The sequence below is a fragment of the Plectropomus leopardus genome, chromosome 18, assembly GCF_008729295.1.
Source record: "Plectropomus leopardus isolate mb chromosome 18, YSFRI_Pleo_2.0, whole genome shotgun sequence".
In the NCBI taxonomy this organism is placed as follows: Eukaryota; Metazoa; Chordata; class Actinopteri; order Perciformes; family Serranidae; genus Plectropomus; species Plectropomus leopardus.
In genome coordinates, this window is record NC_056480.1 from 7,754,533 (window position 1) to 7,767,630 (window position 13,098).

At 40.3% G+C, this 13,098-nt stretch overlaps 2 protein-coding genes across 2 annotated transcripts; one reads left to right on the forward strand and one right to left on the reverse strand.

Annotated features, from left to right (window-relative positions):
• Positions 1-557: 557 nt before the first annotated feature.
• On the forward strand, positions 558-6,754 carry LOC121957724 (zinc finger and BTB domain-containing protein 12-like). The gene is made up of 5 exons (XM_042506469.1): positions 558-850; positions 2,556-2,764; positions 2,864-3,058; positions 3,326-3,532; positions 4,040-6,754. Exons 2-5 carry the CDS (start codon positions 2,561-2,563, stop codon positions 5,138-5,140), a joined length of 1,707 nt encoding a protein of 568 aa, XP_042362403.1. The 5' UTR covers positions 558-850; positions 2,556-2,560; the 3' UTR covers positions 5,141-6,754.
• Positions 6,755-7,323: 569 nt separating this feature from the next.
• On the reverse strand, positions 7,324-12,962 carry nelfe (negative elongation factor complex member E). Its single transcript, XM_042506471.1, has 11 exons — positions 12,930-12,962; positions 12,551-12,636; positions 11,873-11,942; positions 11,051-11,196; positions 10,891-10,965; positions 10,484-10,521; positions 10,090-10,379; positions 9,549-9,693; positions 8,590-8,644; positions 7,711-7,813; positions 7,324-7,603 (listed from the first exon to the last, which is right to left on the reverse strand). Exons 2-11 carry the CDS (start codon positions 12,623-12,625, stop codon positions 7,527-7,529), a joined length of 1,074 nt encoding a protein of 357 aa, XP_042362405.1. The 5' UTR covers positions 12,626-12,636; positions 12,930-12,962; the 3' UTR covers positions 7,324-7,526.
• Positions 12,963-13,098: the final 136 nt, after the last annotated feature.

The following is a 13,098-nucleotide window of genomic DNA, read 5'->3' on the forward strand; positions in this document are numbered from 1 at the left end:
TTGGGCTGTATCACATTATGCATGGATTTATTTATTTAATTTGTTAAGCAACTGTGAGATAAGCATTTCATTTGTTATGTCCAATGTGGTTGCTTGGTTGTTTTTATTATTATTATCATTAGTAGTAGTAGTAGTAGTAGTAGTAGTAGTAGTATAACATTAATGATAAAAATTCAATTTATTTATGGGCATCTTTCAGGACACTCGACCTGACAGATGCAACAATAATAAAACAACAATATATCAGGACAGGAGTTGAACAATATGCAGTTAAAAGCTACAGGAAAAGTAAAAGTTTAACAGTGATCACACAATAACTAAGAAATAAGACTTCTTTTTTTTTGCATTTTCACAAATACAATAAAGGTACCTCAAACTTGGATTTCAGACAGCGTTGTGACTTTACCTAACATTTCTAACATGCTTTTGCAACAGTAAGAGGTGCAAAAAAAGGCTTTAACAACGTGAGTTACTTTTCCCTTAACTCCCCCGTAACTGCTGAATCGGAAACTAACTTCCCCCCGTCACCATTGATTTGAAAACAACTGATCAGAAGTCAGCGTGCATACTCTGGTTTTACGATTGACCGCGAGGGGAAGCTTTCCACAAAAAACCGACTCAAAGTCAGTTTAGTGGCGAAACACCAGCGGGTGCGTTTATTGTCACGGGATGCGCTTCCTCCAAAAAAGAGGCCAAAAGTAAACAGATATCGAGGTAGTAACGTTAGCTAACGGCAGCAGGCATGAGGAAACACAGCCAGCTAACACTAACCCGCACCTGAATATCAACGCCTGTCCCGTCGAAACAAACGCTGATTTATTTCTGGAGACATTCAACAAAAGGAAAAAAGGTGAGTAGAAGTTTGACGATAACTGGGGAGCTTTTGTTTGTTTCTGTGGTTGGTCACTAGCAGACACCAGCGAGCTAACTAAAAGCTAACGTTAGCTGACGTCCACACACATCAGGCCAGAAGAAAAGGAAGAAAACAGCCGTTTTATTATCGTTTTTTTAACCTCTTAACGGCAGTCTATGATCGTAAAATATCCTCGTTATATCATAAATTCCACTATCAATGTTTAATCTTGTAGCTTTGCTCACGCTAACCTTACAGTATTTTCGCTAACTTTATCATCAAGTCAAAACTCATCGATAAAATGCCCATATAGTGATGTGAAACTTGATACTATCCACTTGTGCTATATTGAATTACATTAATATCACATGTGGTAAGTATTAAATTAGTGATGCAGCTTAAATTTACGCTTTTTTTGCTCGTAAAATTGCATAACAAATGTCAATATCTTCTAAACTTAGATTACTTTTAGGGGTGAAAATCACCAGAGGCCCTACGATACGATATTATCACGATACTTAAGTAACGATGCAATATTATTGCGATTTAAATCGTGTTGTGGTGTGCTGACTATTGAATAAAGTAATTGCCATATATTGCAACTTATACTTATTGCCCTTTTAAACTGCAAATTAATGTAAATATTTGTTATCTGTATTATCTGATAAAGTAAATATATCAGTCGTTACATCTCATTTTTATTGCAGTAACATGTATTTACTGGACTGAAAAAGCAATTAATTATATTATTCTAGTAGATTACCAAAAGTTTAACTTGTATTTGTGGTATGATAATTTATATAATAAAGAATAGAGACTCTGCGTCTGTGTGAAAATACAGCATTGTCGTGATACTATGCTATATTAATATTTTTCCCTCACCCCTATTTTTGTTGGCAACCACTTTACAGCAATTTCCCTGGGGTAACTGTGTAATACCATATATCGTGGTACCCTGAAACCGTGATATTTACAGAGACGGTTATGATACCGTGACAATCTTGTGAATTGCAACCCTAGCTGCAACAAACAATTATTTTTATTACACAGTGCATAAATCTGCCAGTTATTTCCTCAATTACTCGCCATGTCAACAAATTTCAGAAAACAAGTGAAACACGTGCATCACAATTCCAAAGAGCCCAAAGAGACATATTTAAATTCCTTTAGATATCTGACTAATAGTCTTAAACCTGAAGATATTCTGTTAACTATCATTTATGACAAAGTTATGCAGCAAATTTCCACGTTTCACAAGGTGAAATGACTGATTTACAAGTAAGTTTGCAATAAAAGGACTAATCATTTCATTTCTAAGCTCCAGACGAGATGATATGAGTCACAAGTTCATGTTATACAAAGCGTCCGTCAGTTGATTTTTCTTTTCAGAGCTCTTTTTTCAGGAAGTATATTCATGTATGAAAGTCTGGTTTATTCCAAAGTGCACCGAGCATTCGGGTCTTCACTGTCCCAACATGAACCCGTCTGACTGCATTCCAGGTTCAGCTACAGTGCACTCCTCAGTTCATGTGGGGTTAGACAGGCCTGTGAACAGTCTCAGATCTGAGTGTATTTCAGGTCAGGAAGCCTTGTTTTTATATTGAAAATGCTGTTTGAGTGTCTGCCTTTTTATCTTTAATTTAAGGATTTAAAGACCAGCTCACCTACTTATTTGTAATTCCTTGTTTTAATTTCTCTTCAGACAAGATGGAGATGCTGTGTTTTCGGTTACCGGGCCACGGGGACACGACCTTGAAGCACCTGAACTCGCTGAGGTCCCGCCAGCACTTCTGTGACATCACCATTGTGGCCAGCAACAACCAGACGTTCAGGGGTCATAAGGTGGTGCTGGCGGCCTGCTCGCCCTTCTTAAGGGACCAGTTCCTCCTCAACCCTTCCCCCAAGCTTCAGGTAGGCCAATGTCAACACAAACACACCTGTCAACTCTGTCAGCGTGTCTCAGTGCTCAACAGTGCGTCTTTATGTTGTTTGTTTCACATTTTTACACAGGTGTCGATGCTGTACAGCTCCACAGTGGTTTGTGATCTGCTTCAGTCTTGTTACACTGGCATCCTGCAGTTTAATCCAGAGGAGATTGTCAACTACCTGACCGCCGCCAGCTACCTGCAGATGGAGCATATAGTGGAGCGCTGCAGAGGAGCTCTGAAGAAGTATGTGCAGCTTAAAAACCCCAGTCCACCAAAGGTCAGTAATCCACAACAGTCATTTTAAATGGTTGTCCTCATAACATACGTGTTTTGTTCAGCGATGGAGAAATGTTTACCCCTCTTTGATTCTGTGGATCTTTCTGAAGTAAATTGGTCATAAATTATAGACTGTCTGGGGAAAAAACTAATTTTTACATTTTCTACATCACAGTCTCATCATGTTCAACGCTTGCAGCAATGCAGTTTTTTAAAATAAGATTTAAGCAATCTCATGTTTCCTTGCGTCCTCCTTACCTCCCTGTAGGTGACTCCAGAGGAGAGCCAGTCTCGAGCGTTGATCGTCAGCGGTAGCGTTTATTCCGTTGCATCTCCTCCCACCAGCCGACCCTCCCCGGGGCATCCACACAGCCCTGCAGTGCGCTCAGTGGAGGAGAACAGCGGCGACATGCCTGCTCAGGGCAGCAGTCAGCACCAGGATGGAAGCCCCATGCTGGATGATCCATGCATTAAGGTTTGTGTGTATGAATGTGAGAGACCTTTTTAATCCACATTGAATTTACAAAACTACAATATTCATGTCATAATAATAAAAAAAGTTACTTTTAAAGAATTTTAAAAGCATGATGTAAACAGTGAAAATAAGATTACAACAAGAATAGTACAACACAGAATAAAACAGTACGTGAAGTATAAAGAGTGAAAAAAATAATCCCCCACCAGCATGAAAATGACTAAGATAAAAGTGAATTTTAAGAGGAGACTAAAAACACACTATAGAGTTGTAGTACAAGAATTAATTGAATAAATAACATTGGTTAAAAGTGTTGGGTTACCTTAAGTTTGGGTTACCTGAAGAATATGCTGCTTTTTCCACACCGTTTCTTTCTGGTGCTGGTGGCCAGCTGTTTACAGTCCTGTAGCGTTCTCCCCAAATTTTGATCTGCATATATATCTGTTTTTAGATATTTTATATACTGAACAAACCTTTCACAACACACTTTTCTCATTTCTGCTACAGGTTAATGGATCAGACGAGGAGGAGGAGACCAGACAGGAGGACTACGATGTGTTCAGAGTGTACATCTCCGAAGAGGAGCAGGCAAAAAGAAACGAGGAGGAGAGAGGAGCTCCATCTGACGGACCTCAAGATGTGTGTTTTCCAGAGACAGAAGGAGTTGTGATTGGAGGAGAAGGCGGCGAATATGACTTGAATCCCGCAGAAGAAGGTCTCAGTACCGGGGTACTTTCAGTTGACGAGCTGCGTGCTTTCAGGCGCAGGCTGACGGACGCTAAAATTGGCCCAGGCAGGGGGAGGGGCAGGGGGCGGGGCTTTAAGAGGAGAAGGTGGGTGTCGTCACAGGAGAAAAGAGCTCCAGGCTTGTCTCAGCACCAGGATCTGTGGTACCTGTCGACTGCTGGGATGGGAGGCAGTTTCGGTTTGGACTACAGCCAAGAAGGACTAAAGACAGGAAGTTATGTCCCAGTCGAGCTCCCGCAGTTGGACTTCAGCATGGGCGACGCTCAGGGAGAAAAAGTGTCGCCACTGGGTGCTAACAGTTTGGCCCAGTACGCCCTGGAGGAGTCTGGTGCTGGCGAGGGGAGTTCAGGGATGACGACTGTCGGAACAAACGAGGGGGGGGATGAGTCTGTCGCCGTGGTGGGATCCACCTCCAGTGTCGCCGGGCCTGTCATCTGCGAGCACTGCGGCATGACGTTCCCCTCAGCCCACTCCCTCGCCATCCACTCCCGCTCCACTCACCTGCTGTACGCCTGCCCCTGCTGCGGCAAACACTTCCACCACTCCGCCAACCTCACTCGACACATGGCCGTGCACCGAGGTGTCGGCAAAACCCACCAGTGCCCCCTGTGCTACAAGACGTTCACCCAAAAGTCCACACTGATAGACCACATGAACCTCCACAGCGGCGAGCGACCACACCGCTGCGCGTACTGCCACGCTCGCTTTGCTCACAAGCCCGCCTTACGACGCCACCTGAAGGAGCAACACGGAAAAACCACGGGGCAGAACTCCCTGCACGAGCAGGAGGAGAGAGAGAGAGCTGGAGGACGAATAAGAGAAGAGGAGCAGGAATGTCCTGTCACTGAACAAGTGTCATAGACCGTTAGAGACGGTCTGAACGTCTCTGCAGGTCAGTCTGAGGCGCGTTGGTCTTGTGGATAATAAGCGCCAAGTGCTGAAAGCTGACTGCGAGGCCTTTTTCAAATGTCAGACTGTGAAAACAAAAGCTTTTTCACATGAAGTGTGTTCCAAATTTGCATAAAAATAAGAAATGGATATGAGTAAAGAGACTGTCGCCCACCCTCTTGCACTAAGACAAGAGGCCTTTTTCACAGTAGACATTTTGACTTGTCATAGTAAAGGGCTGATCACGCCGAGAAACATCGCGCCAGGCTCAACTGCTCCAAAAATGCCATCTGGGAAAACAGCTTGGAGCGCCTGTGGAGCAGGTCTGCACATAAAGTAGCCAAAAGTGACACTGACGAGTGGTGCGACTCTGCACCTTGAGCTGAAAAGTTGAAAATATTTAAAGACAACGGAGAAAAGAAAGGAGCGTCCAACAGGCACGCTGTATCACGGGGAAACAATGGTTTTGCTGGCGGCTCTTTTTTAGCAACGTGTCTCGGTGTGATCGGCCCTTAAGAGAGACACAGGTTTAACTGACAACATTAGCGATGGCTCCGTCGTATTGAAGTGGTCCAGCAAAGCTTAACAGACACTAGAAGACCTTGAGACTTCTGACATCCTCTCTCTTCAAAAGACAGTATGAGTTTTTAGTCTCATTTTATCCTGATCCTGGTGTGACGTTATATGCCAAACTCCCTTTTAAACATTTGACTATTTAACAAAACACATTAACACTAGAAACACAAGATAAAAGGCTTCATATCACAGCAGTATTTTTGTCAAGCCGCCATCAATAAAGATGAACCGTATTAATGTACAGAGTCAACATTTTGGATTTGGTTGTCTTAACTCACCACCAGCCTCTGTTGGTTAGCTGGAGGACACTGTTGAAATGAAAGGTAAACCGTTTCAAAGATTTTGTGTTATAATAAATGCTGGTTGGAGGATCAGACAAACGCCCAATTAAACAGACGTGTTCATGCACAACTTCACTAGTTTCTCTTCATTTTCCAAAATCCAAGAGCACTGAGACTTGTTCACGTTCTTGTGCGTCACCAGTCTCCTCCATTTTTACCGTCTAACTGGTTTGCTGCTTTTTTGTTTGGCGCTGTAGAGAGCACAGATATTGGTTGTTGACAAAGTTCATGCTACTGAGCTTCATTATTAGCATTAGCCAAAACTAAAAACTTCCTTTTGTCGGAAAGACGAGACAAGACGACACTGCACCAACTGATGTAAAACTCATGAATTTATTCCAACACTGGAAATTTGTCCACAATGTGAACTTGCTTGAAGTGGTTTTGTGTGAGGCCTGCGTAAGTCTTGACAGTTTGCCAGCATGCAAAACATAAGGACCCTGAAACTGAAGCAGTGAACTGGAACTCATTATTTTTTTATTACTGACACCTGTTACTTTCCTTGCTGTGACAAGTCAAAATGTCCTCGGTGGTTTTCATGTCTTCAAGAATAGTTTTTCGTTTGACTCAGAACTGTAAAGCTGAATAAATGTAATACACGTTCAGTATGATGACCGGTCACAGTTCACAGAAAAGATGTAAATCAGTGTAAATAAAAGATTTGCAAGTTTCCTGTCAGTTACATGAAAACATTCAAACGTATAAAATACTGATGGTGTTGTCCTCACTGAGGCTGAGTGGCATCTCTGTTACTTTTGTTGAGCCTGTTCAGACTGTTGTTTAAAATTTCTGAAGTTAAATAGTTAATTCCTCTGTTGCAAAACATTCAGAAAACACATGTTGAAAGTGGGATGATTTTGCGTTTATTAGACAGGACAGCTGAATTGGGGAGAGAGACGGGATGACATGCAGCAAAAGGGCCTAGGTTGGAGTTGAACCTGCGGCCGCTGCAGCGAGGACGTAGCCTTTGTACATGGGGCTCCCGCTCTACCAGGTGAGCTCCTGGGTGTCCCTTGAAAGTGGAATTTTGAAGGATTCACTGTTACTTTACTCCGGCTTCTGTGTGATCGATTGCAGTTCAAGTGTTAGAAAATTCGTCTCACGTCTTCCGTGCCTTTTTGTTAATAAACATATGATTACACACACCTCACAATATGGTCTCTTAGGCCTTCATTGATCAGTAATTTTGCACTCTGACTGTAACTCATTGATATAAAGATCATGGAAATTTCACTCCAGTTAACATTGTATGAATACTTTTTTATTAAGCTCCACCAAACAGAATCTCACGAGCTGCACAAAGCATCAAATACCAACCATGTGGGGCAAAGTGATCTAATCCAAAAGAAAACAGATGATTTTATATTTATGTTTCAACACAGACATTAAGCAGCCGTCGCCAAAACAAAAACATGAAAAACTATCTGGCAAAAGAAAACAAATCATTTGAGGAAATCTTCACTGTACACGACCTGATTCCTCTTATCCCTGTAGGAGCCTTTGGTGCTGTTCTGCACAGCTGTGAGAGAAGAGAGACATTGTTGAACGTTAATCCACGCTGTGCAGACTCACGCAGAGACACAGTCTGATCATCGTCTAAACAAACAATACGAGCGTCTTGTTTACCCAGTGAAGCCCAGACTGATTTGCCGGTGGCGGCATCCAGCATGGGCTGCTTCCTGGCGATGCTGACTTTGATGTGAACGTCTCCCACCGTGGCTCCGTTCAGCTGTGAGACACAAACAGCGAGGTGAGTTAAAAGTGGTCGTCTGCTCCTTGTAAAGACTACAGGAGCAGGGAATCCCCACAACCTCAGGGTGTCTAAACTAAAAGAATGACTAGATCTCATAAATATTTAATGACTGTAGGTGGACATCCAGGGATCACAAGACTTCACCTGAGAAGTGGAGAAACAGATCAAGTCTGCCTGACTGACTCGCCCTCCTCAGGTGGAATCACTTCAGTCTAATCAGCCGCATTAAATATTGCTCTCCCCCCTTTAGTCTGTCTTTTTCAACTCTGCTAAACTGTGTGCGTCCTGTGAGTTGAATTCCTCATTTGATAGGCATTTAACTTTGTTTACCTCACAATGCATACTTTTTCCATTGAAATTTTGAAGTCATATTTATATTTCTTTTCTATATTTCTCTCTGCAGAGCTAAAACCACACATGAAAAAGCACAAGAAAACCACCAACAAGTGAAAAGAAAATAACTTTTGTCAGCTTTTGAACTCAAAACTTGCACTCTTGTCTCCTCTGTGGTTTTAGGAGTATATACGTATATGAATGAATTAATGAATGAATATTTTATTTACGTGTCTGGTCATTTGTATGACCCATCCCGCATGGGATTATTCAGACACATTAACTGAAAGTACAATAACATCATCAAGTAAACATGAACCACCTCCAGATAAAACACTCCAGGATGTAAGACACAACAAAATATATACTGACCAAATATATATACATGCATACATGCATGCGTGCATGATAACACAAACCTCGGCTACAGCCTGGTCTGCAGACTCCATCTTCTCAAAAGTGATAAACGCGCAACTAGAGAAAGAGAAAAATTGCAATCACAGCCTGATCAAGAACAGGAGCAGGAGGGGACAGTGTGGTCAATGTAATAAGACAGCAAAACATTTATTACAGTAAGGCTGCACAATATGAGGAAAATGTGATAATACTGAATATTGCAGTAACAATATTATGATTTAACATAATTTAGTATATTTGTTAAGTACAAAAAAGATGGTTACATTAAAAAATGAAAGAAAATGACTTCCAATATTCATTTGCTGAACAAAGTGAACACTACTGAACATTAAAAGCAGCCATAAAAAATAATTATAGTCACATTTTAACCCTTTAAAACCTGAGCAGATTAGCTTGAATTCTTTCAAAATAATGGTAATGAAGGCAATGAGCATCTTAAAAAAAATAGAAAAAAGTGGAAGAAATATAACTAAAAATTAGCAAATAAATAAGATAAAATAAAAACAGAGGGAAAAAAGCAAAAACAAACAAACAAGGGAATAAACTGGAAAAAATGTGCTAAAAATAATAATTCTGTAAAATATTTTTCAAAATATAATTAAGAGAATTATGTAGGGGTTTTTTTTAGACATTTTTCTTTGCTTTTTTAAAAATAATTTTCTAAATCTACTCATTTCTTGCAGTATTCTGAACACTTCTTGTCAAATTGCTCATTGCCTTTTCCCAATATGCTCAGTTTTCAAAGGTTTAAATATCTGTGAAGGCGTCTGAACGCAGCACAAGAAAAGTGAAGTCGCTCCAGGTTTCAAAAGGGTTAAAGTGCAGTTTTCTACTAATACTCTGAACTAACTCAAAAACATCACAATGGTGATTAAAAAAATATTATATATTGTGCAGCCCCACCAAACAGTAGGTAGAGATTACCGTCATACGAATACAGAGTTGTTGAATGGATCCATACTTGCGTGGGTTGTCCATGGAAAGATCGATGATGTTTCCATGTTGAGAGAAAGCAGAGCGCAGGTTGTCCTCGACGAGCCCGGAGCCGTAAACATACACCGTGTTCCCCTTTCGGACCCCTCTCCGCTCCGGGTATGAATCTGAGCCTGAGAATAAAAACATGGGCGAAAAATCCTTTATGTTTCCCAACACTTCACAACCAGCACCACACGACAGCTATAACTTCACTCTGCACAGAATTATTTCAATGTACATTAAAAACCTATCTTTTTTACTCTGGATTTTATGTAGTGTATTACTATCATAATTTTATCATTTTTTGACGTTTTTTGTTTCTTCATTCAAACTGAAAAACACTTTGAATTCCATTTGATTTGTTTGAAAGGTGCCATATAAATAAAATAATTTTATTTATATGGCACCTTTCAAGCTCAGTTAATCAAATTTTATTAAAATTTGATTAACTGAACTGTGATTACTATGTCAAGAGAATGCATTTCTGTCCTCCCTAAGGATGGATTTTTCTTTTGTTGGTTACTCACGTCTGAACGGTCCGTCTCTGTCTCTGTCCCGCTCCCTGTCACGGTCTCTATCCCTGTCTCTGCTTCGGTCTCTGTCTCTTTCTCTGTCCCGCTCCCTGTCTCTGTCTCTGTCCCTGCCTCTGTCTCTATCTCTGTCTCTGTCTCTATCCCTATCTCGGTCTCTATCTCTGTCTCTGTCCCGCTCTCTGTCCAGCTCTCTGTCGCGGTCTCTGTCTCTGTCCATTTCACGGCTGCTTGACATGCCGCCTCCGTCCTCCTCGTCTCGGTATCGGTCGCTTGAACTGACAAAGCTGCAGGTGGCAAACAGGTGAAATTATGTTACAACCACAGATACACACTAACAGTGTATTACACGGGTTGTTTTGCTTATTCATCATTGTTTTTGAGACGTTACCTCTCATACAGAGACTTCCTTTGGGCTCTTTTCCCAGACTAGGAGAAGCACAAACATGACAACATCAGAATGAGCTGTGATTTTGTTTTCTGTTCCAGTGCTTCAACCTCTATAGCAATTTTCAGACCTTGTAATATGCAAGTGTGCATAATATGGCATCTGTGCCTTTTCAACGCTGTCACTAAGAGTCAACTTTAACAGAAATTCTACTAAAAGGAATTTAACTCTGAGTAAAAAACACTAACTTGAAAGTCTTGTCAATCACTAGAGCAGGACATTATTTCATTAATTGTCCAATAATATTCAGAATTTATTGACTTACACAAGAAATAAGTCTCTAAAACATAATATAGGAGACACCAATACCAGCCTTGTTTTCCTTAATCATGTTTTTTTGTCGTCTGTACCTCAGGTTGTTCTTCATCTGTGGAGACACTCCTTTGAAATGGTAAGAAAGCAGGAACTGGGCCTTTCTCAGGGTCCTGTGGCAGATGAAGAGCAACAATATTAAAAAATGAACAAACAAAACAGTTGAACATCAGTGCAGTCTAAGGAAGGAGAGCTCACCTTGAGTTTAATTTCCAGCATTCGAGAGCGTTTAAAGCCCGAGTTCTTGTTCTCTGATTTGATGGCGCTGATGGCACCCGACTTGATCAGCATCTTTGCTTGCTCCGTCGCAGTTGCAGTGTCAACGACAGGCTGGTCCGACAGAGCTGTTACGAAATAAAAGTTTAAAAAGTATACCCAGTGTTGAGGTAAATTAAGGATGTGTAAAGTAAAATACATGCTGCTTTTACAGAAATAAAAATGGGGCCTCCAGATAGCCTGAATATTTAACATGGGTCAATTTGAGTAAGTATACAGGTATTCAAATAGGCATGCAAATCATAAATATTTTGTCTACTGAGATCAGTGATGTGTTTGTAGGAGTACAGAAGTACATTTATTATTGACCTTTACTATTGTGTTTACTCTTGACATTGTGTTTTGATCGCTCTTTTTAAAAAAAGCACGCACATCCAGACAATAAACACTAGGTGCTGGACTAGAGACCATTCAAGAGACAAAAAAAACCCAAAACACACACACTCGACTATAATCCCATAAATATTTAACTAAATTACCATCGAGCTTCATGATCAGTCTGATGCATGTTTTTCATGTCTTTCATTTTGTCTTTTTCAGTCCTTGTGAACAGAATATATTTGTACATATGATCAGAGTCTCAGCAGGTCACATTGCATAAATTAAAGTGAGTCAGTGAATGAATTTAATTAAACACGCTGGCGATGCTGATGGGGAATAAACACAAGGTTTATTGTAGTAAAGTAAGAGAGGACAAATGCTGAAGTACCCGTATTACTTTGAAATGGACTCAAATGCACTTACTCCGTTTTAAGCCACTCTGGTTTGTCTGGTTGGTTGAACTCTGCTTCTTTAAGGCAAGCAGCGCCTTTTTCTGAAAGGTAGTGAGGGAAAAAGAGTTTAGCGCTAAAATAATAATAAGGGAGAGGTTGTTATTTATGAAGGGAGGGGTTGGTGCAAAGATATTTTTAAGCACAAGGGAGGGAGCAATGGTTTAAAAAAATTATATATATATATTTGGCTTAGAGGATGGGTATTCATTTTATTTTGAATCTATATCAAATACTCCCATAACCTCAGAACCCAAAAGTGTTTTTTAGAGGCATGTTTTCTTTTATAAATCTCCAAAATCGCATAATTTATCATCGCCAGAAACTTAGAGGTATAGTTGTTTATAGTGAAGGGAAGTTCATGCATTTTCCCCCAGTAACTCTGGGAGGCTCAATGAAAAAACGTGTGGCTCTAGGTTGGGTCATGAAATATTACAAAACAAAAACTCAAGTCACACCCCAGCCACTTCCATAGTCCGATAAATAAATAAAACACACATTTCAAACTTGTACTCAACATAATTCACCCCATAACTACAGTAAGACAACACGTGCCACTAAAACAGATGAGGAATTGTTGCAAATTCACACCAGTCTCACATTGTATAGGCTACCATGATGTTATGACAACAGCGAGCTTCTGTTTATTTACCTTTTTCTTGAGTTTAGCGTATTTCTTTTGCAGAGCCTCCTCTTCCTCCGTCAGGGAGCTTGGAAACACCACCATGGTGGCAACAGCTACAATACAGACAATTGCATAAACAGCTGTTAACAAATACAGCAGGTGCACTAACACAAAATAGACACTTACAAATTATTTATTTTCGTAGTTCACAGCTGCTACCCGCTAAGCTACTGAGGTTTCAGTCAGAAACCAAAAAACGACTTCCTTCCGGTAATATATATGTAGTTTGCTATTTAGGACCATATAAAAGACAAACTACCATCCTGCTAGAATAATAAATCAAGCTTAGTTTCTTAAAACTATTTTATATAACAGTTATTATCTTTAATTTAATTCATTCGCTCACCAAATTCAAACGGGGGTGGCCAGACAAAAACACAGACGCGTAAATATGACGTAAGACTGCTCGTGCTGTATAGTTTTTTTTTTGTTTTTTTTTTTGTTTTTTTCAACAAACATATCAGCAAAATAATTTACATACAAAACGAAAACCTTATGGAATACAACAACGAATC

Coding starts and splice junctions, on each gene's coding strand:
- nelfe (XM_042506471.1), bottom strand. CDS start 12,625: ATGGTGGTGTTTCCAAGCTCCCTGACGGAGGAAGAGGAGGCTCTGCAA. Junction 11,943..12,550: donor ACGCTAAACTCAAGAAAAAG/GTAAATAAACAG, acceptor ACTACCTTTCAG/AAAAAGGCGCTGCTTGCCTT. Junction 10,522..10,890: donor CAGATGAAGAACAACCTGAG/GTACAGACGACA, acceptor TGCTTCTCCTAG/TCTGGGAAAAGAGCCCAAAG.
- LOC121957724 (XM_042506469.1), top strand. CDS start 2,561: ATGGAGATGCTGTGTTTTCGGTTACCGGGCCACGGGGACACGACCTTG. Junction 2,765..2,863: donor ACCCTTCCCCCAAGCTTCAG/GTAGGCCAATGT, acceptor ATTTTTACACAG/GTGTCGATGCTGTACAGCTC. Junction 3,059..3,325: donor AAAACCCCAGTCCACCAAAG/GTCAGTAATCCA, acceptor ACCTCCCTGTAG/GTGACTCCAGAGGAGAGCCA.